The sequence below is a fragment of the Cricetulus griseus genome, chromosome 4 (genome assembly GCF_003668045.3).
Source record: "Cricetulus griseus strain 17A/GY chromosome 4, alternate assembly CriGri-PICRH-1.0, whole genome shotgun sequence".
NCBI lineage: Eukaryota > Metazoa > Chordata > Mammalia > Rodentia > Cricetidae > Cricetulus > Cricetulus griseus.
In genome coordinates, this window is record NC_048597.1 from 177703274 (window position 1) to 177728965 (window position 25692).

Below are 25692 nucleotides of genomic sequence, written 5' to 3' on the forward strand. Positions count from 1 at the left end.
CTCTGTGTGTGTTTGTGTAGGGGGTGGGCATCTTTGGAGGTTGGGAGGCTGGACTGGAGGTTTCCCACAGCAGGAATTCTGTCTTTTCTCTCACTGAGGGGCCTTTAACTCCTCTCTAACTTGTGCCACTGAGGCAGCTGTAGAGGAAGCCCAGCAATGACTGGTCTGAGATCCAACCTTCCGGGACCAGACCCAGACAGGTTTGAACACCCCTGGCTTGTGCTCTAGGGGCATGCTCTCTTCCGGGGCACATCAGTAATGCTTCTTTGAAAGGTTCAGGTGCTCTTTGATTACCCCGTCAGGAGGGTTAAAGCAGCCAGCTCTTATCACTCCCTACACAGGAGCAGGGACAGCCCTGAGGATGAGGTGGCTTTCGTTTGTGTAGTGCTGGGGACTGGCCCCACACCCTGTACATGCTAACACACCCTGCACATGCTAACCGGCAAATGCCCAGCTGCTACTGAATACACCCCAGCCCCAGCCTGAGTACCTGTTTTGAAAGGAAGCAAAGAGAGGATTAGAACATAGGATAGATAGGCTGGAGAGTGCCTCAGGCCTCGGGAGGTAGGGTTAGAAGACCAAGGGCCTCCTTCATGGAATAGGCTTTGGCTTCTTTCTTAGGACAAGTCTGTCTTAAAGCTCCCTCCTACAGAAGTGGGAACAACGGCTGGGTGGTGGTGGTGGTGGTGGTGGTGGTGGTGGTGGTGGTGGTGGTACACACCCTTAATCCCAGCACTTGGGAGGCAGAGGCAGGCAGATTTCTATGAGTTCAAGGCCAGCCTGGTCTACAGAGGATGCCAGGACAGGCTCTAAAGCTACACAGAGAAACTCTGTCTTGAAAACCAAAAAAAAAAAAAAAAAAAAAAAAAAAGGAAAAAAAACCTCAAGTGGACTAAGATGCTCTGATGCTCTGAGGTGGGAGCTGAGGCAGGTAGACAAGAAACTCCAGTCCCACAGGAAGGCAGCAGAAATCCATGTGCTGCCTGTGAGGGAAACCAACTGGACCCGGCAACTTCTCAGGGGTACTCTAAACCTGCTTCCAGACTGCTTCCTGGCTGCTTCCCATCAGAAAGCAGAAAGTGCTACCATGCTGAGTCCGTGACCTGATTTTCAAATATTTTATTACACAATCTTTCATGGCACCATCAGGAGTAACAGAAAACGTTATTCCCAGTTCCTAAACCACAGCCTGAAAAATATACATTTGTATTTATATATTTATATCAACACTCCACCCCTAACCTATAATTCCACCACCTATTGTAGGTCTTTTGCTTAAAGCAGGAAACTATTCTCTTAGGTAAGAAAATATATGTGGAAGCTAAATGGAATATTGGTTAGAGTGACTGGGAACAGTTTGTGGGGCAGAGTGGAAGGGCCGAGTCCAGCCGAGGCAGGGTCCATCAGATGGGTCCATCACGGAGGAGGAGGAGGAGGAGGAGGAGGAGGAGGGCAGTGTATAAAAAGGCAGCGTCACGCAGGTGGGCTCTGGAATCCTTGGTCCCTCAGGAGATGGCCTTCGCCTCAGGAAGGAAGGCTTCCCAGTATTTTGCCAGCTGCAAAGAAGTGGGCAGACAGTAAGCAAGTTCCCCCAGCTAGTGGCAGAGCCTGAGCTAGCCCGAGCTAGCTTGGGAGGGAAGCGAGTTCGGTGCCATGGCATACCCCCATGCACCACAGCCAGCCCGAAAGAAGGCGTGTGGGGCAGATGCAGCTACATTTAAGCCTCTAGACTTGAGAAGGCATCAGTTTCTGTCCCAAGTCCAAAGGCAATCCATGAAGACCGCAGCTCTGTTTGCACCTCACAATGGTAGCATTGTTCCACAGTTTGAGTAGAGCCTCAGAAGCTGAGGCGGAGCCAGTATCACAGGGTGGGCATAAGGAGCTATATTAGCAGTGAGAGAAGAGATGAAGGTCCCTCAAAATGAACTGTAAACTGAGGGCTCAGTGGGTAGAGAGGGCAACAGCGATGTATCTTCATGCTTAGCAAAGGGCTCTGGAGGAGATAGTGTATCACCTACAGCAGAGCCTCCTCCCATGTCTACTCATCAGAGCTGCACACAGACAGCTGTCATTTGGGGGAGCAATGCGGGGCCAGGGCTACGCATAATTACATACCTGCTGCTGGGAATGTAGGAGTGTCTCCAGGTACTTGATCACGTGGTTTTTGAAGTCCTTGGATTTCTCTTTCTATAGGAGACAGGATTGTACACTGACATCCCAGACTGGTGTTCCTCCCCATTTTGGTGGGATGGTGGTGTTAACTGCTGACCAAGGTCAAGCACAGCCTTGGAGAGTAGAGCCAGCAACTTAAACAGCTGCAGTTTCCAGCCAAATAGCCTCCACCAAAGTTCTGCAAGCTTTCTTAGAGGGCAGGGAGAGGACGGGTGGAAAGGAAAGGGCACACAGCAGCTACTGGCTTTGCTTTGTGTCTAATTATTTTGGTACAGCAGCAAAGGTTAAGATAGCCACCATGCCTCAGGAACTATCATCCAGGTGTAGACATACATGTACACGGACAAGGTCGCACATGTTCTATCTTACCTCAAATCGAATCACTTCTTTTCGGACAACTGTTGAAATCCTTTCAAAGTCCCTTTCATACTGAGTCACCCGAGACTCCCACTGGAAAGAGGAAAGGAAGGCTTGCTTAAGGCCTACGACATGCAGCTTTAGCAGCAGAATTCTTGGCTAGTATGTATGAGGGAGAGACTGAGTTCGAGCTCCATTACCACACATAAAGAAAGATGGTGGGGCTAGGCAGCGGTGACACAAGCCTTTAATCCAGTAGAGGCAGGCTGATCTCTGAGTTTGAGACCATTCTAGTCTACAGAGCGAATTCTAGGACAGTCAGGGTTACACAGAGAAATCCTGTCTTGAAAACAAAAACAACACCCCTCCCCCAAATTGGTGAGGCAGTGTCATTTAATGCCATGGTGCAATTCTGCAGGAGACCTCAGGGATCCTTACATCTGCCTGTCCCTTTGGGAAAAATAAAACACATAACGGATCCAGCATTGCATATCACAGTCTAGGAGGTCACTGTGGGATGGTTGGAAAAGATGGCCATGTGCCCCAGACAAGCCTGGTCTGGGCGAAAGCTCTGGTACCACAGCAACCTTCGATTTAGGAACCCAAAAGCAGAGCCACAAGCCCAGTAAACATAATTCAGATCTTTCCGGGTGTGTGTGGCTTATCTGAGTCACCTAGGTGGCTTTTCAAAGATTCATGAAAGGAGCTAGAGCTACTTCAGGGGTTAAGAGCACTGGTTGCCCTCCCAGAGGCTCCAGGTTCAAATCCTAACACCCACATGTACTCACAAGTTCCTAGATATTCAATACTCTCATCTGACCTTTTTAGGTACTAGGCATGCACATTGTGCACAGACATACATGCAGGCAAGACACCCATTAACACAAATAAAGACAGATAAACAGATAGACAAATAGATAAGACAGACAGATTGCAGAGTGGTGGAGACCCAGGCCTCAAAGCTGCCCAGCAGCCCCTGCCCTTTAATTAGCTCTTTTGTCTGTTGTGGGTTCCCAAGCATCTGGTCAGGATAGGAGCAGTGTTCACTGAGGAACAAGCAACATACTCACACTGAGCTCACTCGGATGGTGAACTCACCTCTGTAATCTCATCCTTAGCTTGCTGCAGTTTGTCAGGCTTGTTGGCCCACAGCAGGCGAGCCTCAGACTCCCGCTTCTTCTGCAGCGTGGCTTGTGCATCCTGCCAGCGCTGCCATGTCTTCATGCGCTGGTCGAAGGCAGCCTAAGGGGGAGGGCAGTTGGAAGGAGCACAGCCAGCTCTTCAGGACCCCTGGCTGGCTCTGCCTTAGAAGGGAGGCTCTCCCAGCAGTTATGCCAGGGAAGCACCGAGCAAGGGCAGGTTCTGCAGCCACTGTTAGTGCCCAGTGGGGCATTTAATATCTAAGCACAAGCTTGGGTCAGGTCCTCTTCAAGGTTCCAGTGGGCCAGTGTCATGCTACTCTCAGGGGTGGATGACTGGGGAGCACAGTGGGTGGCCTGATGCCTATCCCTGACACTAATAAAGTTTTTAAACTGACTACTCCAACCAAGTCATGAGTCTACACACTTTCCCCGAGTCTGCACATGTGAGGAGTAAGAATACAGTGGGAGTGAAACACATAGTCCTACTCTCAAGGAACATACCTTCTGGAAAAGCCATCCTGTAGTTGTTTACACAAACGCAGAATACTGGGAAAATAAACAGGTCCTGAAACTTAAAGCTAGAGACCTTGTCCAGCCCTGGAGCTGTAGGTCTGAAGTAACAGAAGGATTTTTTTTTCCTTTTGAGACAAGGTCTCAGGTAGCTGGGGTGGCCTGATCATTATGTAGCTGAGGATGACCTTGAACTCCCAAGCCTCCTGCCTCAATCTCTCAAGTGCTGGCATTACCGGCATGAGTCACCATGCTGGCAGCCTAAGGATTCTTTACATAAACACTTAAAATGGTCACAGGACCTACTTACTGTCTTCTCACCCACACACTCGCTTGCCTGCTCTAGGCTACCAAGGCCTGGAAGAAGCTCTCCGAATGCCATTATTGGCTTCCTGTTTCTAGTCTTTTGAACAGAATTAGCATTTTCAGAGAAGGTCAGTTGGCCTAAACATCTTCCACCCCACCTACATAGGCTTCAAAAGGCAGTCTACATCAAAGAGTGTGCCTAGGGCCAGTCTCCCAGCCTGTTTATTTGTTCTCCATTCCCTACAAAGGTTCCCTGGATGTTTCCTAGGCTTCCTCAGTACACACCTGGGCCAAAACATAAACCCTAGGGAATATAGAATTCAGTACCACCAAATTCACCTGTCCTAGCCCTGCTGCTGTGCTGCAGTTTCTTTTGCTTCTCAAGACAGGTTTCACTGTGTATCCAGTGAACTCACTATGTAGCACAGGCTGGCCTGGAATTTACCATGATCTTCTTGCCTCAGCCTCCCAAATGCTGGAACTACAGGCATGTATTAAATACCTGGCTCCTGAAATTTCTTAGCATTTCAATGTTGAAAGGGTGATGCCATATCTAAGAAAAGCTTAAAGCTATCTATGGGGCTAACAGGGGTTCAGGGAAGGACACAAAAGAAACCTTTGCTCATTTCTCCATTCCCACTGTTAGCTCACCACATGAGGGGGTGGCATAGGTTCTGAGAAAAGACCTGCTCATAGTTCTGTGCTCTCAAGTTGCTGCCCAGCCTATGGAGAACCAGGCTTGGCTTCTCTTTGCCCTGCTCATACAGGCTCACTCTGCCTTGGAGTCATATGCAAAACTGTGCTCTCCTGGGAACCCCTGCTCCCTGAAACAAGGCTCCTCACAGAAATCTTTCCCCAGACAGGGCCCTTCCCCAGGATGGCTCTCCAGCCTGAGTAGTCTAACTGGTTCTAAGAATCCCCCAGTGGGTCCTAGGCTACTTAGCAACTGCGACTGCATGGAAGGGAGAACCCAGCAACAGCTCCATAGTGGGAGCCGTGCTGTGGATGAGGAGTAGGTTGAGGCTCATGCACCCTGATACCATGCAGATCAGGTCCCTTACAGTGCAGGTGGCCAGACTCCTCTTGGTTTCTTCCTTTATCAGGAAGGCCATGCAAAGAGCTAATACTGCCCAGTCAAGCCTCCTTAACTGATCTGAGAGCTCTGGAAGCAGACACCCTGGTCACCAAGACATGGAGGTGCATGACCAGAAGGGCAGCGTGCAGTGTTGCTACCAATGTGGCCAGCACAGCACAAGGAGGGCTCTGGTGACAAGCTCTCTCAGCACCTGGGCCACACTCCTCCATGCAACACCAAGCCAGTTCTGTGTCATTACCTGACTGGTCACACTGGAAGGACAAGTGGGAGCCAGCAGGGCTCTTATCAGGGCAAAGGACTGAAGAGTCACAGTCACTGTTCCAGGGGCCAAGCAGCAGTCTGTAATAAGCCTTGCTTGGAGAACAGCACACAGGGACTGCTGCCTATACTCAACATTAAGGGGGCCTACTTGGAAACGCAAGAGTGAGCTGCTGTGGGCCTCAGAATAACTAGGGGTCACTGGCTAGTTTAAGTGATTGCTGGGTCTTGGGTCCTTTTGAGGGCAAAGGTTACAACTACTCCTAAGCTAAAACAAGATAAACTTTGCCTAGGAAGTGGAGAGCAAGAGACACCCAGGGGGAAAGGAAGTGAGGCTTACTCGGACAATGGCTAGGAGGCGAATGTAGTCACTCAGGAGTTCAGCAAGGAGGAAGAAGTCATTGTTGGCCTGTTCCTGGTGGAGCTGCTCGATCTTTTCTTCCACCTCAGCTAGCTGGGAGAGTGCTCGTGATAGGGCCGTGTTGTCCTCAGAGCTCCCAAGCATGGCTAGACTCTTGGCAAACTGAGCTGTGTTCAGAGCTAGCTCTGGAAGGAGACAAAGACAGCAGAGGCCTCAGATCTCTCAAGAGAGGGATAAGTCAGCTGACCCTGTGTAGCATGTCCTTGCAATTCTAGCCCCTGCATATTAGACAACGGGGTTCTGCAACCCAGTCTGCAAACTCAAGTGAAGGGCAAGTGGCCTGAGTTGGTCACAGAACTGGGAGGGAAAAGCTCTTGCTGTCTACATGTGATTAGGTCTGGCCACCTGAAGGAAGCAGCTCCCTTTGAGAGCCAACTACTAACTCATGTAAGCAGGCCAAGGGAAGGAGCAGCTCTGGTGTTAATGTTGAAGCTCATGAACTGTCTATATGCATCACACAGACACATGAAGCCACACACATACACTCAGTCACTCACACACCCCACAGCCATTCTCTCTCTCTCTCTCTCTCTCTCTCTCTCTCTCTCTCTCTCTCTCCAGCAGAGCAAACTTTCTGTACAGGACCAGTCAGTACCTTAGGCTCTGCAGGGCACACAGTCTCTGGAATACTCTTTTCCTTCTTCCTACTCTTCTCATGGCAGCAGGGTCCAAGGCCAACTCTGTCCTCTCAGCCATGTCATAGCTTGCCAGCCCTTACACTGGCTTCATGCTAATGGTCTTTTAGATTTCTTGTTACCAGTATGTTTAAGACACAGGAGGAAAGCAGTTCCCAGTTAAGCAAAGCTCACTGAAGGCAGGGTAAGAAAGGAGACACAGATGGCCTCCCTGCATTCACACATTGCCAGCATGACCATGTAACAAAAGCACCAGGATTGTGGGTGCAAGCCACCAAGTCCCATCAACAAAAGCAGCAGGTACCTAGGCAAGCTCCCTCACCCACGGCCCACAGTGCTTTGAGTCATGTTTCTTGCCAGGAGATCAGGGCATATTGTGTTTATCAGAACATCAAGCGACAGGTGGGCTGAGAATTTTGACTTGGAAGGCTAAGGGTTGGGAACACCACGCTACTCATCTCCAGCCTACTAAAGACACTGATTTCCCCTAGTCCAGGTGCTTTTCTGAGCCAGCGGTTACCTTTCCTGTGGTTGACTAGAGTCTCTACCACAGCATGCAGCTTCCGTAGGCGCTGCTCCTCACACTCCACCTCCTGGAGCTTCTCCTCGAACCACTGAAAATACAAGCCCAGCGCTGGGTTGAAAATCTTCCACAAAATACAGGCAGCAGCTTTTCTTTAGAAGCTGTTTTTCAGGGTCTGTTTTTGTTTTTGTTTTTAATTGAAAGGAAAGTCATCTCAGAACTTTCAGGACTTCTAGGGGCATCTGAGAGGCATAGGTTACTCACAATGTCCGATTCATTCATCTTGATGGTCATCTTGCTGACTGCGTCTGTAGCTTTGTTGAACATCTTAAGGAGACCAGCACCACTCAAAGCCTGCGTACCCACGGCACGTGGCAGCTACAAGACCAAGAAGGCGGGGATGGCAAGTTATCTGCTGCCCCTATTTTAGGTTCAGAAGAATTAGTATCCATCAGATGGTATGCCCAAAACTTGTTAAACAAGTTATTTGAACTGTAGATTTTTGTATTCGAAGGAAGTTATAGCAATCTAAAATTGGTATGTGCAGAAACAAAAATCAAAGCACCGTGGCAGAAAGAATCAATAAAATTTTCAGCTTTTGATGTTATTCATAGAAAGAAAGTAGACTGAGAGTATTGTGTGGCTAGGCAACCTCACAGGGAGACTGTCTGCCTATTCAGGTGTGAACTACTTAAATACCAAGCATTTCTTATTTTGTTGTTGTTGTTGTTGTTATTATTATTATTATTATTATTATTATTATTATTTTGTCTTATTTTGTTTTTGAGACAAGGTTTCTCTGTGTATCCTGGCTGTCCTGGAACTTTCTCTGTAGACCAGGGTGGCCTCAAACTTAGGGAGATCCACTTGCCTCTTGAGTCCTGGGATTAAAGGTGTACCCCACAAAAAGGTCAAAGTCTCCTTTAGCTTACATATTCTGTAAGAAGGGGACTCACAGCTCTGAGAGAGTTTCCACAGTGAAGTAATGTCCAAGGATAGAAGCACATCCTGAATGGAGGTGCTTTTGCACACTAAAACTATGTTATAAAATTAGATTTTAAAGTGTTTTAGGTGTTCAGGATTTCATTCAGTACTTCTTAAATTGAGGCCACTCTGCTCCAGAGGACATTTGACAGGATCTGAAGATGAGTTTGGTCATTCCAGTCAAGGAGGGAGTGGTGCTGGCATCTGGCAGGTAGAGGTGTTCCTGATTGTGCTAAATTAACATTTTACAGCACAGGACAGCCCCCATACAAAGGGTTACCCAGCCCAAAGATCTTCAAAGACAAACACTGCTCTGGAGTTATTGAGAGAGCAAGGAAAGATTACGATAATCCCATTTTCATTACAGTAATATAAAACTTTTTACCAATTAAAAACAAACATAATGGCAGTGTTGTCACTCTAGTTTTCTAAGACAATATTATTTGTCTCTGCTCATGTGCCTTGCCATCCTTACTGACTTCTGCTTCAGGGCATACTTGCTATTTGATACTTCCACATACTCATATTTCTTTACACTTTCTGTTTATGGTCAAAAGAAAGTGTTTGTTGTATGGATATATTTTATTTATTCTTCAGTTATTAATGATTGCAGTATCTCCGTTTTTTCACAATCATGAATAGCCTATGCATAGGCTAAAAAAAAAAAAAAAGCCCTGTCCACTTCAATCAATCCTTTTACTAAATGGCAGTGCTATGGTCTGTGGTAACTGACTTTTAACTAATGCCTCTCAGTTGCCTAGCACAAAATACACATTCAGTTTGAACCAATTAGTAACCTATGTAAGACATGCTGAGGCCCTGCCAAACAGCACCGTTCTCTACAAGACTCTACTAGGGCCGGGCAGTGGTGGCACACGCCTTTAGTCCCAGAACTTGGGAGGCAGAGACAGGCGGATCTCTGTGAGTTCAAGACCAGCCTGGTCTACAAGAACTAGTTCCAGTACAACCTCCAAAGCCACAGAGAAACCCTATCTTGAAAAACCAAAACAAAACAAAACAAAAAAGACTCGACTAGGTCACCATTTGATACAAGGAGAGCTGCTTTCATTTGGAGCAGTGGAAATCCTTGTTCCTTTTGGGGGACAAACTCACCTGCTATAGCATTTAAGTATTTGTCAAATGAACCACTTACATTTCACTAAGGGTAGACAGAGATGATGAAGTTGGGCTTTGTATAATACTAACCTCTTCTTTTTCCAAAAACTCCCTGACATCTGGGTCTTGTAACATGGTAGGATGATTCACAATTCTTTGAAGGTACCTAAAGGATAAAAATCACCAGCTGGTTAGGACTTGGAAAGTTTGGGGTGATGCACAGTACTGGCCAGAACTCATGTCTTTTACTATTTAAAATGTCTTCAAATAAGGCACACAAGCAAATTTTTGCTTGTAAGTATTCAAAACTTCATGTTTGCAGCTGGAAAGATAATTTAGTGGTTAAGAGCACTGACTATTCTTGCAGAGGACCCGGGCTCAATTCCTAGCACTCACCTGGTGGCTCACAGCTATCTGTAACTACACTTCTAGAGGACCTAACACCTCTATACAGACATATACACAGGCAAAACACTGATGAACATAAAAATAATAATAAATATTAGGCTGGGTGGTGGGGGCCCAGCACTTGGGAGGCAGAGACAAGTGGATCTCTGTGAGTTTTGAGGCCAGTTTGGTCTCGAAAGCGAGTTCCAAGACAGAGAAACCCTGTCTTGAAAAAGCAATAAATAAATAAAAATAAATAAAAATTTAAAACAGGGGCTGGAGAGATGGCTCAATGGTTAAGAGCACTGGCTGCTCTTCCAGAGGACCTGGGTTCAATTCCCAGCAACTACATGGCAGCTTACAACTGCCTGTAACTTCAGTTCTAGAGGACTGACACCCTTACTCAGATGTACATGCACGCAAAATACCAATGCATATACTAAATAAATCTTTTTAAAAATTAAAAACAAATGACGACAAAAAAAAAAAAACCTCCATGTTCTTTACATTCCAAAAGATAGCAAACTGACCTATCAGAAGGAGACTCCAGAACCATTCACTAGATTATACGAGAAGGAGAATATGATGGTTCTGTCAGGATGGAGAGGAAAAGGAAGGCTTACGACTGAAGTGGGAAGAAAAGACTTGGGAAAATTTATTAGTAACAAGAAGGTGTGACTGTAAATCAGCTCAGTTCATCTCCTCTAATGCAGCAACGCAACAGCTTCTCACTGTTCTACAGCAGCCTACAACAGGGTGGGAAGGCACCTACCTTTCCAAAGCAGCTCTCCTCTTTTCAAGAAATTCTGCAGAAGAAGAATCTTCCTTCCCAACTTTCACTTTTGTCATTCCTAGAATGGAATTTAAGAAACAAAATAACCAGAAACAGTAAAAAAGGATAAATCTGTGTTATGAGAGTCATCTGAAAACATCTTGCACAACACCATCTGAGGACATTTCTAGGTCATCAGTAGGGTGGACCAAGGTTCTTTACTAAGTTTTACACATGCTGGAGGCTGCAAACTGTGGGATTTAGACCATATATCATCTTTAAAAAAAAAAAGCACATGTGGTGGTGGCATGTGCAAAGAAGACCTCTGTGAGTTCAAGGCCAGCCTGTTCTATATAGTGAGTTTCAACTGGGGTGTGTGTGTGTGTGTGTGTATGGCATGATGTCTCACTGGTTATGAGTACTGGCTGCTCTTCCAGAGCATGTGGGTCTTATTTCCAGCACCCACACAGTGCCTCACAACTCTAGTTCCAAGGGACCTGACAGCCTCTTCTGTCCTCCTCAGGTATCTGTACACACTTGGTATACATACATACATATATGCAGGCAAAACCCATATCCATCAAATTAAAAAATAAAATAACCCGGGTGTTGGTGGTGTACCCCTTAACCCAGCACTTGGAAGGCAGAGGCAGGCAGATCTTTGTGAGTTTGAGGCCAGCCTGGTCTACAGAGTGAGTTCCAGGACAACCTCCAAAGCAATACAGAGAAACCCTGTCTCAAAAAACCAAAAAAAACCAAAAAAAAAACAAAAAACAAAAACAAACAACAACAACAACAAAACCAAAAACCTAAAAAATTAAAAATAAAATAATAATAGAAAAAAGTGTTCTGAGATTCTGGGTATAGATTAACAATCACTTGATGGTGGTAAGAAGTCTCCTTTCCTAGTCCCCATAGCAATTTCAATCTAGAGGGCAGAGCAAGTATTAAGAGTCCTGAGACTAAGGGTGTAACTCGGTAGTGTTTACCTAATAGTCATGTAATAGTCATGACACTTTGCATTCAATCACTAGTAAAACACACACACACACACACAGTCACACACACACACACACACACACACACACACACACACACACACAGTCACACACACACACACACACACACACACACTCTCACACACGCACGCACGCACGCACGCATGCACGCTATATTTGATCTTTTCCAGGTTGTAGTGGTGCATGTCTGCAATTCTAGGACTCACGAGTCTGAGGCAGAAATCAAGTCATGGATGGAGGTCACCCTGGCCTATACAGTGAGTTTGAGGCCACCTGGGGGATAGAGTAAGACTGTTTCAAAAGGAAACAAAGTGCTACAAAACTTAAGGCTAACACCAGAGAAGATGTGAAAATAGCTGGGTTATTTCTCTAGTCCCCAAGTTAAAACTTAGTGGAATTAAAGACCACAGGCTTACCTATTAGGCTCTTCTCAGGTGGAGGAGGGACAATGAAGCCATTCTGAGAGTGTTTCTCTGAAAGCTTCTCATAAAGACCCAGAAAGTCACTGAATCTTCTTTTCACTGCAAACTGCTTACTTCTGAACATCGGTAAGCTCGTCTTGGGGATGGAAAAACACAAGGCAATTTCATTCCAAATCCAGGAGTCAGCATCTATCCTGCTGACATCAAAGGAAACAGATTTCCCAGATCCTCACCCTTTAGACAACTGGAAAATAACTTTGTCCAAGACAGGCTCTTAAACTCCAAGTTATAGTCTTTTTTGGCAGTCTGGGAATCTAAGAAACCCTAATGATTTTAAATGCATAAAACAAAAAATACAGGATTATGGGACTTGGGGTGGCTCAGTGGGTAATCACAAGGACCAGTTTGAATCTTCAATGTCCACAAAAAAGCTGGGCATGGCTGGGTGTGGTGGTACAGGACTCAGAAGGCAGAGGCAGGAGGATCTCTGAGTTCAAAGCCATCCTGATCTACATAGCCAGCTCCAGGACAGCCAGGACTATACAGAGAAACCCTGTCTAGAAAAACTAAACCAAAACAACAACAAAAATAAAATGATAAAACGACAACAACAAAAAAAGCTGTGTGTGCCTCGGCATTAGGGAAGGAGAAGCAGGGGTGGAGACATGTGGATCCCCAGTGCCTTCTAGTCAACTAGCTTTGCTAAAGGGCAAGCTTTAGGCCAGTGAGAGAACCTGTCTAAGGCAGTAAGACAAAGCAATAGACTAAGACATTAACATCTTGTACTTCCACATGAATACAAATGAGTATGCACACCTGGATACTCACTCAGGTGTATATGAAGTTACAAAGGCAACCAACAAGATTCAAATATAGTTTAATTCCTAGGTTAAGAACACTTGTTCTAGCCGTGTATTGGTGGTGCACGCCTTTAATCCCAGCACTTGGGAGGCAGAGACAGGTGGATCTCTGTGAGTTCGAGGCTAGCCTGGTCTCCAGAGCAAGTGCCAGGATAGGCTCCAAAGCTACACAGAGAAACTCTGTCTCGAAAAAACAAAAACAAAAACAAAAACAAAAACAAACAAACAAACAAAAAACACTTGTTCTATGCCGGGCAGTGGTGGCACATGCCTTTAATCCCAGCACTTGGGAGGCAGAAGCAGATGGATTTCTGTGAGTTCGAGGCCAGCCTGGTCTACAAAGCTACACATAGAAACCCTGTCTTGAAAAACCAACCAACCAAACAAACAAACAAAAAACAGAGCTAAACAACCCCAAAAAGAACACTTGCTTTAATTAAAGTAAAATTGAATTCTTATTAAAAGATAGAATTCTACCAGACTGGTCTACAAGAGCTAGTTCTAGGACAGCCTCCAAAGCCACAGAGAAACCCTTTCTCAAAACACCGCCCCCTTCCCCCCAAAAGATAGAATTCTATGGTCATCTGTAACCAACTTGTCATTTATTGACTTATTTAAGGATATCAGCTAATAGAAATCAAAGCAGATGCCGGGTGGTGGTGGTGCACGCCTTCAATCCCAGCACTTGGGAGGCAGAGGCAGTCCGATCTCTATGAGCTCGAGACCAGCCTGGTCTACAAGAGCTAGTTCCAGGACAGCCTCCAAAGCCACCGTGAAACCCTGTCTTGGAACCCCCCCCCAAAAAAAAAACAAGGCTAGGGTGACTGGCTGCTCTTCTGGAGGACCCAAGTTCAATTCCCAGCACCCACACAGTGCATCACAACCACCTGTAACTCCAGTCCCAGGAGATCTGAAATACATATAAACATACAATCATGTATACATATAAACTTTTTTGGTTTGTTTGTTTTTCAAGACAGGATTCTCTGTGTAGTCCTGGCTGTCCTGGAACTCATTCTGTAGACCAGGGTGGCCTGGAACTCAGAGATCTATCTGTCTCTGCCTCCTAAGTGCTGGGATTTAAAGATATAAACAATTTTAATTTTAAAAAAAGGCAGGAAAGCTAGAGAATACACTAGGAGACATAACCTTACATTCACCAGATTGGCAAAATTTACAGAGGTTGGCCCCACCAACCTGGCAAGTAAATGAATCAACAAGAACTTTTGAACTATTTTTTGTACAAACTGGTACAAAGACATTAAAGAAATAATTTATATTTTTTGCATTCAATATTTCCCAGTTATTTATATACCTAGAGAAACATGTCCATAGGGCACCAGAGACATGTGAGGAAGTACATACAGAGTTCAGTTATGAAAACTGGAAACACTTAGGAAAACAGGTTCATATACCATGGTACATTTGTGTAGAGGACTAACTATTGTAACTCCAACAAGGGTAATCTGGAAAACCATGCTAAGTAAATGAATCACTATTTTCAGCAGATTATTTTTAGGAATTGCAAAGCATAGCATCACATTACTTAAAGATACACATGTGAAGACTTTCTATAAAGGAAATAAGATTACTCAGGGAGCAACTGCCTCTGAGGGATAAAGCAGTGGCTATGACAGAGACAAACAGGAAGGCAGAGGGGATGGACCCAATGGTACTCTTCTTAAAACTGTGGTAGGGGAGCTGGAGAAATGGCTCAAAGGATAAGAGCATTGCCTGCTCTTCCAGAGGTCCTGAGTTCAATTCCCAGAAACCACATGGTGGCTCACATGGCTCAAAGGATAAGAGCATTGCCTGCTCTTCCAGAGGTCCTGAGTTCAATTCCCAGAAACCACATGGTGCCTCACAACAATCTGTAATGAGATCTGGTGCCCTCTCTGGCCTTCAGGAGGTATACATGTAGGCAGAACACTGTATACATAATAAATAAATAAATCTTTAAAAAAAAAAAACTGTGGTAGGTTCGGGGGGCTATGTTTTACTAGAGTAACAAAATTCTATTTAATAAGAAAGGTGGCAGACAAGGAGCAAAAGTTATAGAAAGTATTAAAAGTAAGCCAGTACTATGGCGGATGCCTGTGATTTCAGCACTTGGAAGACTGAGGCAGGAGGATCAAGGCAGTCTGGCTTTGTGCCCAGTGCGATGGTGCACATTTTCAGCACCAAATTGGTAATTTCGGCACCAAAGAGGTCTAGGCAAATGTATCACAAGCTTGAGGACAGTGTGGGCTACATAGGGAGATCCTATCTTCAACAGCAACCACCCCCCAAATTCCTCACTTCTGTTGAGACAGGGTTTCTCTGTGTTAACGTTGGCTGTCCTAAAACTTGCTCTGCTGACCAGGCTGGCCTCAAACTCACAGAGATCATCCTGCCTCTGCCTCCTGAGTGATGGGATTAAAGGAGTGTGCCCAGAAATAATCTAAATGTTAACCTATATGTGAGCAGTCAGGTCTACTGAGGTACATCAGCAATGTCACTGGAACTCACCTGTGTTGTGACTTTGTAGGCTACATAGGCATTCATACCATCCCCTGTGGGAGAACAAGAAAGCAAGAGAGAATTATTCTTTTAACTAAAGAAAGGAAAACTAATCCAATAACATTTAACCAGAGACTGTAAGCTACAAGAACCCTCTATTGGAAGACCTTGTGTCATTTCCAGGCTTTATATGAAATCCTAAATACAGTTTTTCCTGTGCCTCAGGGTCTGTGTGGCACACATGCCCCCACGGATGCTGGCTGGGCCCCAGTTTGAGTTAGACAAGAGAGTCAGTCCCCTGTTCCAAAGCCAGGCTCCATTTATACCCTCTACAAAGCAGCACTGGATACTGACAATTCATCAGTTGTTACCATGCCAATATTTGGGCTGGTTACACACATCTGTCCAAAACCAAACAATTCTCTTGCTGTATAAAGCAGGAGAAGGAAGCAACTGATGTAAAAGGAAACAAGCAGTTCTACCCTAAGCTAGCTCCAGGCTTGCTCTGCTCTTTCAGAGATCCTACCACTGGTGCTGGAAGACACTGCCCTCCCTGATCCAGCATGTTCACCCAGAGCAAAGGGCCTGGCAGGAAGACACTCGGGCTGCCTGATGTCACAAAAATCTCCCTTTCCTGGAGGAATTATTTTTATGAAAAAGCCTTTGACTGTTAAATAATCTGGGATTCAAGCAACTGTTTTTCTGTGTGGTAGTGTCCTGACCTAGACCACTTAGAGAGATAAAGGCACTATTGACTTCCTAAACCCTGAAAAGACATATATTGGAATCCAGACAAAGCTCCAGTGCTGGACCACTGGGCTTAGGCTTTTTTTTCCCCTTGCCTCTGATTCCTCCTCTCACGAATGGGAAAGCCTAGGTCAACAATTCCTAGTTGCCTTTGCTTCTGATCTGATTCTGGAGTGAGGGGGCCAGGGAAAAGGGCAGAAGCGGACCAGTGGAGATCACATACTGCAATATCATTCCACTGTGATGGGTACAAATGCTTGCTATTATTTGTAAGTGCATACACACACACAAAGCTAGAAATTTATACAGAAATAGGAGGCATACATGTCCTATCTCACCAACACCAACCAAAAGGGTGTTGCAAAATAGCTAAGCTAAAGAAATTGCCTTTGGCTAATTACCACCTTTATAACACAATGAAACACAATACACTGTCTGATACTAAGGTTGCTTACCCCTCATTAAAAAAAAAATTTGGGGGTGGGCGTGGTGGCACACACCTTTAATTGCAGCGCTTGGTAGACAGAGGCAGGGGAAATCTCTGTGAGTTTGAGGACAGCCTGGTTTTACAAATTGAGTTCCAGGATGGCCAGGGCTGTTACACAGAGAAACCCTATCTTGAAAACAACAACAATGACAAAAAACCTTAAATTTAATCAAAATTTCACCCACTGTAGAAAAGTCATGTCCAGGTCCACAATTTTGTAGCCATAAGGAAGAGGTCTAAGTGCCCATGTTCACAGTCCACAGAGCACGTTAGCCAAGCATGACCTCTAGGTACTCTGCAGGGTCTCCAGACACTGTTCCAGCCAGAGGTACTCGGCTAACAGTACAGAAGCCCTGAAAGTGGCCTGATCACACAACAGTCTGACAACACACAGAGTTCCTAAGTAACTTCCAAGTTGGAGATGGCATATGCAAATTGCCAAGTCTCTAAAAGGATATCCTGGTAAATGTACAATTCTAATTTATTTAGATGTGTGCTGGAATGAGAAGCACATGTTGACTAAACAGCCCACATAAATAGAGCATGCTGTTACAAAGATAGGGTCTTGGATAGAAAAATGGTTTAATTAGCTGGTTTCTTGGAATCAGCATGACCAAGAATCCAGACAATATAGAACAAGGGGATGAAAGCACCTAGGGTAATTTGTGTTCAAATCTAATATGTGAGCTGTTTAAATTACTCTGTAGTGTGGGATCAGTACTTCATGACATGACTTTATTAAAAACACTGTCTTCACAGATATAATGAAGTTAAAACAAGGTCATTAGGGTGGATCAAATCCAATATGATTGGTATCCTTAAAAAAATAGGGCTATTCAGACAGACATTCCTAGAGGAATGATGATGTGCAGACACTTATAATGACATGGGACTGTGATGACAATGTAATGATGCATTTTCAAGCCAATGAACACCTCAGACTACTAGAAGGCAGAAGACAGACAAGGGATCATGGCCATGCCCACACCATGATTTCAGAGGAGCACAGCCATGCCCAGACCATGATTCGGGGGCTTCCTGCCTCAGAACTGTGAGAATATCTCTGGTGTTTGTTTTTGAGATAGGTTTTCTCTTTTTTCTTTTCTCTGTGTGGCCCTGGCTGTCCTCTAACTCACAAAGAGATCGGCCTGCCTCTGCCTCCCGAGTGCTGGGATTAAAGATGTATGTCACCACCACCCTGAGAGTTTTTTTTAATATTTATTTATTCATGTATTTTATGTATATGAGTGTTCTGTCTTCATGTCCATCAGAAACCAGAAGAAGGCATCTGATCCCATTACAGATGGTTGTGAGCCACCATGTTATTGCTGGGAATTGAATTCAGGACCTCTGGAAAAGCAGTCAACTGCTGAGCCACCTCTCCAGCCCCCCTGTCTGAGTTTTTTAAAAATTATAATTCTATTTCATGTCTCTGGTTTTTCTTCCTAAAAATAAGGGAAAAAAACCCAAGTAAGGTGCTCAGGAAGCTTAGTTCCAGGAAAGATACTGATGAAGCACTTCACTTCTGCTGGTTCAGCTCTGTTTAGAGCCACTCCCAAACTAGGGCCACAATTAGGCCAATTGTATCATCTTAAGAGTCCCAAAGACACTTACCAATCTTTTCAGGATCAGTAATACCAACTGTCAGGTCAAACTGGTCCTCCTGTTCTTCTTCCTCTAGCTTTTAAAAGAAAAATGAAGAAAGTTGACATAAAGAAGGCTAGACATTACACAGTATTCAGTACCTATCAATGACTTTCACATCAATTCCCTTAAACCCTTATTTTCATGATAGGATTTTGGTAGACTTGGCCTCTTTTGGGTAAAAAGGGAGTAGGGCAAAGCTGTATTTCTGTTTATGGGAGCTTCTGACAGTAAACAGCATCACTGACCAGCAAAAATCTTTATGCTGACCTCAGGAGGCAAACACTGTCTAACAAAGGGTTCTTGTTTGGATTCTGGCTGTGCATTAACCATAGATCTTCAGCTTTTAACCATGGGTCTTCCTCAGGAGCTGTAAATGTTTTCTCAGGTTCAAACCCAAATGAACTCCAGACTGGCAGCACATAGCATTAAAGAAGCAAAAGCAAGAAGGCCAACAGCGCATATTCTCACCTCCTCATAGGTTGGCTGTGTCTTAGCAGAATTTGTGGCTTCTGATGGAGCATGAGAACTAAGAGTTTTGGCTGGCATCATCTTCTGGTTATTATGTGTGCTGTCCAGGGATAGCTCTACTGTGGCATCTGAAAGTAGTCGATATTTTAAAATGAGTGTCAATAATGGATTTTTGAAGGCTAAACATCAGTTCTACAGGGTGAGGGCCACAAGAAAAACGGCAGGCACCCAATACAACAAAAAACAAGAGCCACGAGATTTTTACATGACTCAAAGGACAGGCACTGAGGGGAGTGTTATTCATTACAGGTTTGGTAGAGCAAGCTTTCCCTTTGCTTCATAGACACAACTGTTTGACTACCTTAGGCCAAAGAAACAATCAATGATCTAGCAAAAAGACTCCACAGTCAAAATAAATGTGTCAAATAATTTTACTCTTGGGAGTGGTCACTCAAAACCTTACATAAAACTCATTTATTCTTATTTTTAGTTGTTTAAGACAGTCCCTTTGGTTAACTGCTTTGTAAACAGCATGACAGAACAGGCAAGCACAGATCAGAAGAAGCCTCAGGAAAAGTATCAACTAGAAAACACTCAGTAATGCTTGGGAAAGGGTAGTTTAGTACACTTGAGTTACACTGACAATTTAAGAACTAACCACAGCCGGCAATGGTGGTGCTCACTTTTAATCCTGGCACTTGGGAGGCAGAAGCAGGTGGATCTCTGTGAGTTCAAGGTCAACCTGATCTATATAGCTTGTTCCAGGACAGCCAGGGTTACACAGTGGAGCTCTGTCTTGGAAAATCAACAAAACCCCCCAAAATAAAACAAAACAAAAAAACTAAAACCAAACAAACAAAAAGAACTAGTTACAATGGCAGTTTAGCTATGTCTCAACAAATTAAGCGATAGTTTGTAAATGCCATCAGAAAGGGAAGGGGTGCAGCAGCACCTCAAAACACTTCTGATCAGAACAATGTCTGGAGTGAAGATCTGTTCTTTAAGAGCCAGCTTCTCTTCTGGAGAAGACACAGGTGAACAGAACAACTTGTTCTCTAAGTGTTCCAGAGGCATGACTTCTAAAATAGCATTCTGTACCATTTTTAGACATTAAAATTTCTTATGCAAATGCACTCCAATGTGGAGCAATGAAGCTAGAAGTTCTAACCCCAACCAGTTCTTTGTTTTTTCTTTTTCTTTTTGATTTTTCGAGACAGGGTTTCTCTGTGTAACATCTCTGGCTATCCAGAACCAGCTATATAGACCAGGCTGGCCTCAAACCCACAGAGATCTGCCTGCTTCTGCCTCCCAAGTGCTGGGATTACAGGCTTGCACCACTACCACCTGACCTTGGGTTTTTTTTTTTTTTTTCTTTTAGTAAAGAAAAACATAAATATCCACTTGTGGGTCTGACCATTATGTATTCAGTTTAGTTTTGGGGACTACAGAGAAAGCTGCTTCCTTTCCTTTCTAGATTTTCAAGAGAGCTGGCAGAACCATAGGCAGTTTTAGATTACTGTGCTGACTACCAAAGTGAATCATTTCTGCAAAAGATCCTGCCACGGGGGGGAGGGGGGGGACATAAAACAGGAAGTAGTCCCCAGAATGAGTGTGTTAGGTTGTGATGTCTTTGAAAAAAGCAGCCAGCTTAAGTTTGTAGACTAATCCAACACAACAGATTAAGTTAGGAAGTGAAACATGTGCTATTCATTGAAACCCTCTGGGTGAAACTGGGTGTGATAGGTTGTATCTGTAATCTCAGCACTCCAGTCAGGTCCAGAGCTCAAACTTAAAATCTAGCTCCTCAGGAGGGTGAGGCAGGAGGATTGAGAATTCAAGATCCACTTGAGCAATTTAGTGAGACTTTGTCTAAACAAAGAAGCAAATAAAATATGGCTAGCATACTGTCTAGTTTTTATGTCAACTTGAAACAAGCAAAAGTCATCTAAGAGAAGGGAGACTAAATTGAAAAATACTTCCATAAGATTGGGGTGCAGGCAACCTTGTAGGGTATTTTCTTAATTAGTGTTTGATGTGGGCCCAGTCCATTATGGGTGGGGTCATCCTGGGCTGGTGGTCCTGGGTTCTATAAGAAAGCAGGCTGAGCAAGTCAGGAGAAGCAAGTCAGTAAGCAGCACCTCTCCGTGTCCTCTGCATCAGCTCCTGCTTCCAGGTTCCTGTCCTGTATGATGACAGACTATGATATGGAAGTGTAATCAAAATCAATCCTTTCCTTCCCAAATTACTTTTGGTTGTGCTGTTTCATCACAGCGACAGAAACCCTAACTAAGATAGCTGGGGACCTAATTCAGTGAAAAGACACTTGCCTAATGTATATGAGGATCTAGGATCAATTCCCAGTATCATGAAAAAAAAAATTCCTAAGAAGTTGAAGTAGGATAACAGAATGATATGGAGTTTAAGGCCATCCTGGGCTACATAAAAGGATCCTGTCTCATATGGGCATGGTGTAATCCAAGCTTCATGCTTAGAACTTCAGACTTGGGATGCTGAGGCAGAAGAAGGGCCATGAGTTTAAAGCTAGCTTGGGCCACAGAGTGATGAGGGAGAGGGAGAGGGAGAGAGGGAAGTGAGAGAAGAGGGAGAGAGAAATCTTAAGAGAGCCAAAGACACTTTGTCTCAAAACAAAATAAAAAAGCAAAACCAAAAAAATACTGAGGCTACCTAGAGCTAGGCCAGCCTGGGCTATACAATAGAATCCTGTCTAGAACCAAACCAAGGTGTAGAAATACAGCTCAGTGGCAGAGAGCTTACTTAGGCATGCTCAAAGACCCTGGACTCACTCCAGAATGGAAAATAGAAAGTATCTATGGTTTTCTGGAGTAGTGGTAAAAGCCTTTTGAAAAGCTATGCATCTCCCATTGAAATTACTATGAGGGATGCACAAGAATGAAAACATGGGCTTCTTTCCTCTGAATTCCTAATAGGAATATGTTTGAAAAGCCTTTGTAGAAAATAAAATCTGAGCTTTAAAGCGTGTTCAAGTCTTAAACAGCATATCTCATTGTCGAACATTCCTTTCTACAGTCACTGTATGCTCCTTTCTCAGTAGTGAGGCAGCAAATGACTGCCTATGAAGCTGGCAACAGATGACATAAACCGAAATGATTGTGCTAAGAAAATCTGTAAGATCCACACATTCATGGAGAAAGCAGTCACTGGGTAACTGTGGAAAAGATTTCAGGCTGTATAAGGAAAAGATCACATAAATGTCAAAGGCTCAAAGACAGAGCTTACCTTTTTCTCAATGTACATAATCAAAGAAATCCATTATTTGTATTTTATTATTTCTCTTTAATCCACCCCTCTCTCCTAAAAATATGACCACCAGAATGCACATTGTGTTTCTTAATGTTCCAGAGACCAAATGGAGTGGAAACTTCTAAATCTTTATATTTTTCAAGCCTCTTTGTCCCTTTTATGGCCTTCAGATGGTCCTAGTGGGAGAGGCCTCTCAAGATCTTATCTTCAGTCTCATCTCTCCGTTCCTTACCATTCTTTCCTCTAAGAATCTCATTCACACAGTGATTTCCATTACCACCTCTAGGGACAGGATTCATGTGTGTACCTACAGCTTTCCTTCTCTGGCTTTGTTTTTACAGTCAGGGTCTACTGGGACTTGTAAAGATCCTCCTGCCTTAGCCTCCTGAGTACTGGGATCTTAGGTATGAGTCACCACACATGGCCGTACAATTCTCTTTCCCCAGACAGTTCACATCACCTTGGTATTTTCCTTTATATTCAAGTTTAAAATTCCAAAATCTAAGTACTTGGGAGGCAGAGACACGGTCACAAGTTTTGAGACCAGCAAATTCTAGGTTGGCGAAGGCCAAAGGTGAAAGCATGTTATCTGTAATCCCAGCCATTTGAGAAGCTGATACAGTAGGATTGAGAGTTCTAGGCCAAACTACAGACTACACATCTCAAATAAAAGTCTAAAGCTATTGGAGTAGTCAGTAACCTCATACTTTTGTGAGCTCCTGTGATATAGTATTTCTATAATTCCCCTGACCACATTTCTAACATTCAATAATTTAACTCATGTTCTTAAGAAATGGATGTTTGTTTGTTTGCTTAGGGGTTTTTGTTGTAGTTTTGTTTGGCTTGCTAAGTAGCAAAGATGACCTTGGACTCCTGATTTTCCTGCCTTCATTTTCCAAGAGCTAGGATCATAAGACATAGACCTCCATTGTGCCAGACTTAAGCTTTAGAATTTATGCATATGTATGGTGGTTTTCACTTTAATAATTCATAATCTAATAAAGGTGAAGAGAAGGTTCCTAAATTTTGAGTCTTTACTTGCCTGCAAAGAGATCCTGTGGCTCTTGGTCTGGTTCCTCATGGATCCCATTTTCTTTGGAACCATTTTTGATAGGAAAAAGGGATGTGGTTTTCTTTGGAGACTGGGGCTGACTCTGAAAACAAAGAGACACTCTGAGTTAAAAAGAACCATTAAAAATGAACTCATCCAACCTAGAAAGTGACTGTGGTGTCCCTTTGCTCCCACAGGTGTTTAGAGGAAGACAGGCTTGTTAGTTAGCCAGCTCAGTAAGTGGCAAATCATTGCTAGAGTTGAGAATGCTGCTGCTCAGGTGACCATGGGGCTAAATTCACACAATTTAGGATTAATTTTTATAACTGTAATCTTGCTGGAATATGATAACTCAAACCATAAGACACCAACACAGATACCGATACACACAGGTACTTTTTAAAATCTGTCCCAGTGCATTCCTGTTTCTCAGCTGACCTTTATTGTTTCAAATGCTGACAGGGCATGTTCTAGTGACAAGGACACCACATTGGAATTCAGAATTCAAGCTCCAGGCCCAGGCTTCCTTTGAGGTGTTGGCTAAATTTCTAACTGAAGCTTAGACATTCCTAACCCACCCGACAGACATAGGAACATGTAACATTTTCTAACGATGCTTAGAAATACAGTTCAGTTTTTTTTGTTGTTGTTGTTTTTTTTTTTAATCTGGAACTCACATGGACAGAAATTTTAGCCACACTCTATGGTAGGCTGGAGAATAAGACCAGTCATGCTTGGCCTAATAGTCACACAGTGAAAACACAGTTGGTCCTTGGCCTTTATTAAAAGCTCAGAGCAGAGTCACAAACAAGGGTAGGGAGGATCCCCAGGCCGGTACCAAAGTGAACAAAGCCGGATTGTGCAGCACACCAACAGAAAGCCAGCTTGTGGTACTGCAGGGCTTTGAAGTCAGATCCTAAGGCCAAGTCAGTTAAAAGACCTGACCAAAGGAACTTCCCCTAAAACATTCCCTCAACAAATCTGAGGGTGTTTGTCCCTTGGACAGGCCTGTTTTTGACCAACAGAACAAAGTGAAATGACAGATCCTTTGGGATACTCTCTGAACTTGTCATGCAAATAGCTTCCTCACCATATTGGGCCTCCCCTTTCCAGGACAGAAAATTTTAGCTGCATTCGATTTGTATTAGCAAATTATGGGGGCTGTTCTGTGCTAATGAGGTTCAGTGATAGATGCTCAGATAAATATACTCATCTGCCAGAGACAGTGGTCCCTCCCGATTCTAAAGAACACAGCAAAATTACTTCTGAGAAGACAAACAGAATGAAAACAAAATTAGCACTTCCTGCCTCAAACACCGCTTGGCCACCCTTCCTATACAACCACTTCCTTTCTTCACTCTCACTCCGTATGATCTCAGAAGCCACCTGGTTCCACTTCTTTCCCACTGGCACCAGCCCTCTTCAGATAGAAAACCTGGAGCGATTAAAGCTCGGTAGGCACTGAGGACACAGCTGCACTGAAGGGGGAAACTAAAGCAAGATGGAAGGTTCCTGTTAGAACACCTAAAAGAATCTATCCCTGTGATATGCAGATGACTAAATCCAGCTCCTCACTTCTGATCTATGAAATAGCATTAGAACAGCAGTTTGTCCTCTCTACTAATCAAGTCACAGATCCAGATAATACTTAGTGACTGCCTCTCTTCCTCCTTAGCCAGGTAACAAGTACCTGTGATAGAGAATCCCTCCCACAGATTCCCTTGGGGGCCACACCCAACTGCCCATGGCTGAGCTCTAAGACAAGTGAAGATAGTTGTCATGCTATTACTCTCATTTTTATTTGTAGTTCTTTTATAAAAATATCTTTGTATGTACAGTTATATATAAATTCAAAAATATATCTTTTTTTTAGGGCTGGGGAGATGGCTCAGTGGGTAAAGTGCTTGCCACACAGGCATGAGGACCCAACTTCAGATCTTCAACACACACTTAAAAAGCCAACACAATGAGGAGTAGGCAGAGACAAGATTGTGGGGGTTTGCTGGCAAGACAGTCTAGCCAATTGGTAAGCTCCAGAGGTCTTCAGTGAATAGACTATCTCAAAAAGGGTGGAGAGGCAGAGACAGAGACAGGCAGATCTCTGTAAGTTTGAGGCCAGCCTGGTGAGTTCCAGGGCCTCTGGTCTCCACAAGTGTTCTCTCTCTCTCTCTCTCTCTCTCTCTCTCTCTCTCTCTCTCATATACCACATACCATATACACATTTTTTTGTTGTTTTTTTTCCGAAACAGGGTTTCTCTGTGTAGCTTTAGGACCTATCCTGGCATTTGCTCTGTAGACCAGGCTGGCCTTGAACTCACAGAGATCTGCCTGCCTCTACCTCCCAAGTGCTGGAATTAAAGGTGTGCACCACCAATGCCCGGCTACACAAAATATTTTAAATTTATCTTCAGTTGATTTGTATTGATATTGAACCAACTAATCTTACTGGTAGAACCCAGGGCACAGGTAGCCTTCATAGCATAATAATGCTCTCAAATTTAACTTACAACATAACAAAAAATTGAACAAAG

General features: G+C 44.1%; 1 protein-coding gene across 2 annotated transcripts in view; it reads right to left on the minus strand.

The window, feature by feature from the left end:
- Positions 1-1102: 1102 nt before the first annotated feature.
- Snx1 (sorting nexin 1) overlaps positions 1103-25692 on the minus strand; it is a 37974-nt gene continuing 13384 nt past the window's right edge. For both annotated transcript variants that reach the window (XM_027411304.2, XM_027411303.2), the window contains exons 2-15: positions 23153-23264; positions 18829-18956; positions 18328-18394; positions 15489-15532; positions 12115-12256; positions 10680-10758; positions 9611-9686; positions 7685-7798; positions 7418-7511; positions 6182-6387; positions 3628-3771; positions 2542-2622; positions 2116-2187; positions 1103-1556 (exon numbers count right to left, since the gene is read on the minus strand). In XM_027411304.2, the coding sequence (XP_027267105.1) occupies positions 1506-1556; positions 2116-2187; positions 2542-2622; positions 3628-3771; positions 6182-6387; positions 7418-7511; positions 7685-7798; positions 9611-9686; positions 10680-10758; positions 12115-12256; positions 15489-15532; positions 18328-18394; positions 18829-18956; positions 23153-23264 (1410 nt within the window). In that variant the 3' untranslated portion in view covers positions 1103-1505. The remainder of the gene's footprint in view (positions 1557-2115; positions 2188-2541; positions 2623-3627; positions 3772-6181; positions 6388-7417; positions 7512-7684; positions 7799-9610; positions 9687-10679; positions 10759-12114; positions 12257-15488; positions 15533-18327; positions 18395-18828; positions 18957-23152; positions 23265-25692) is intronic.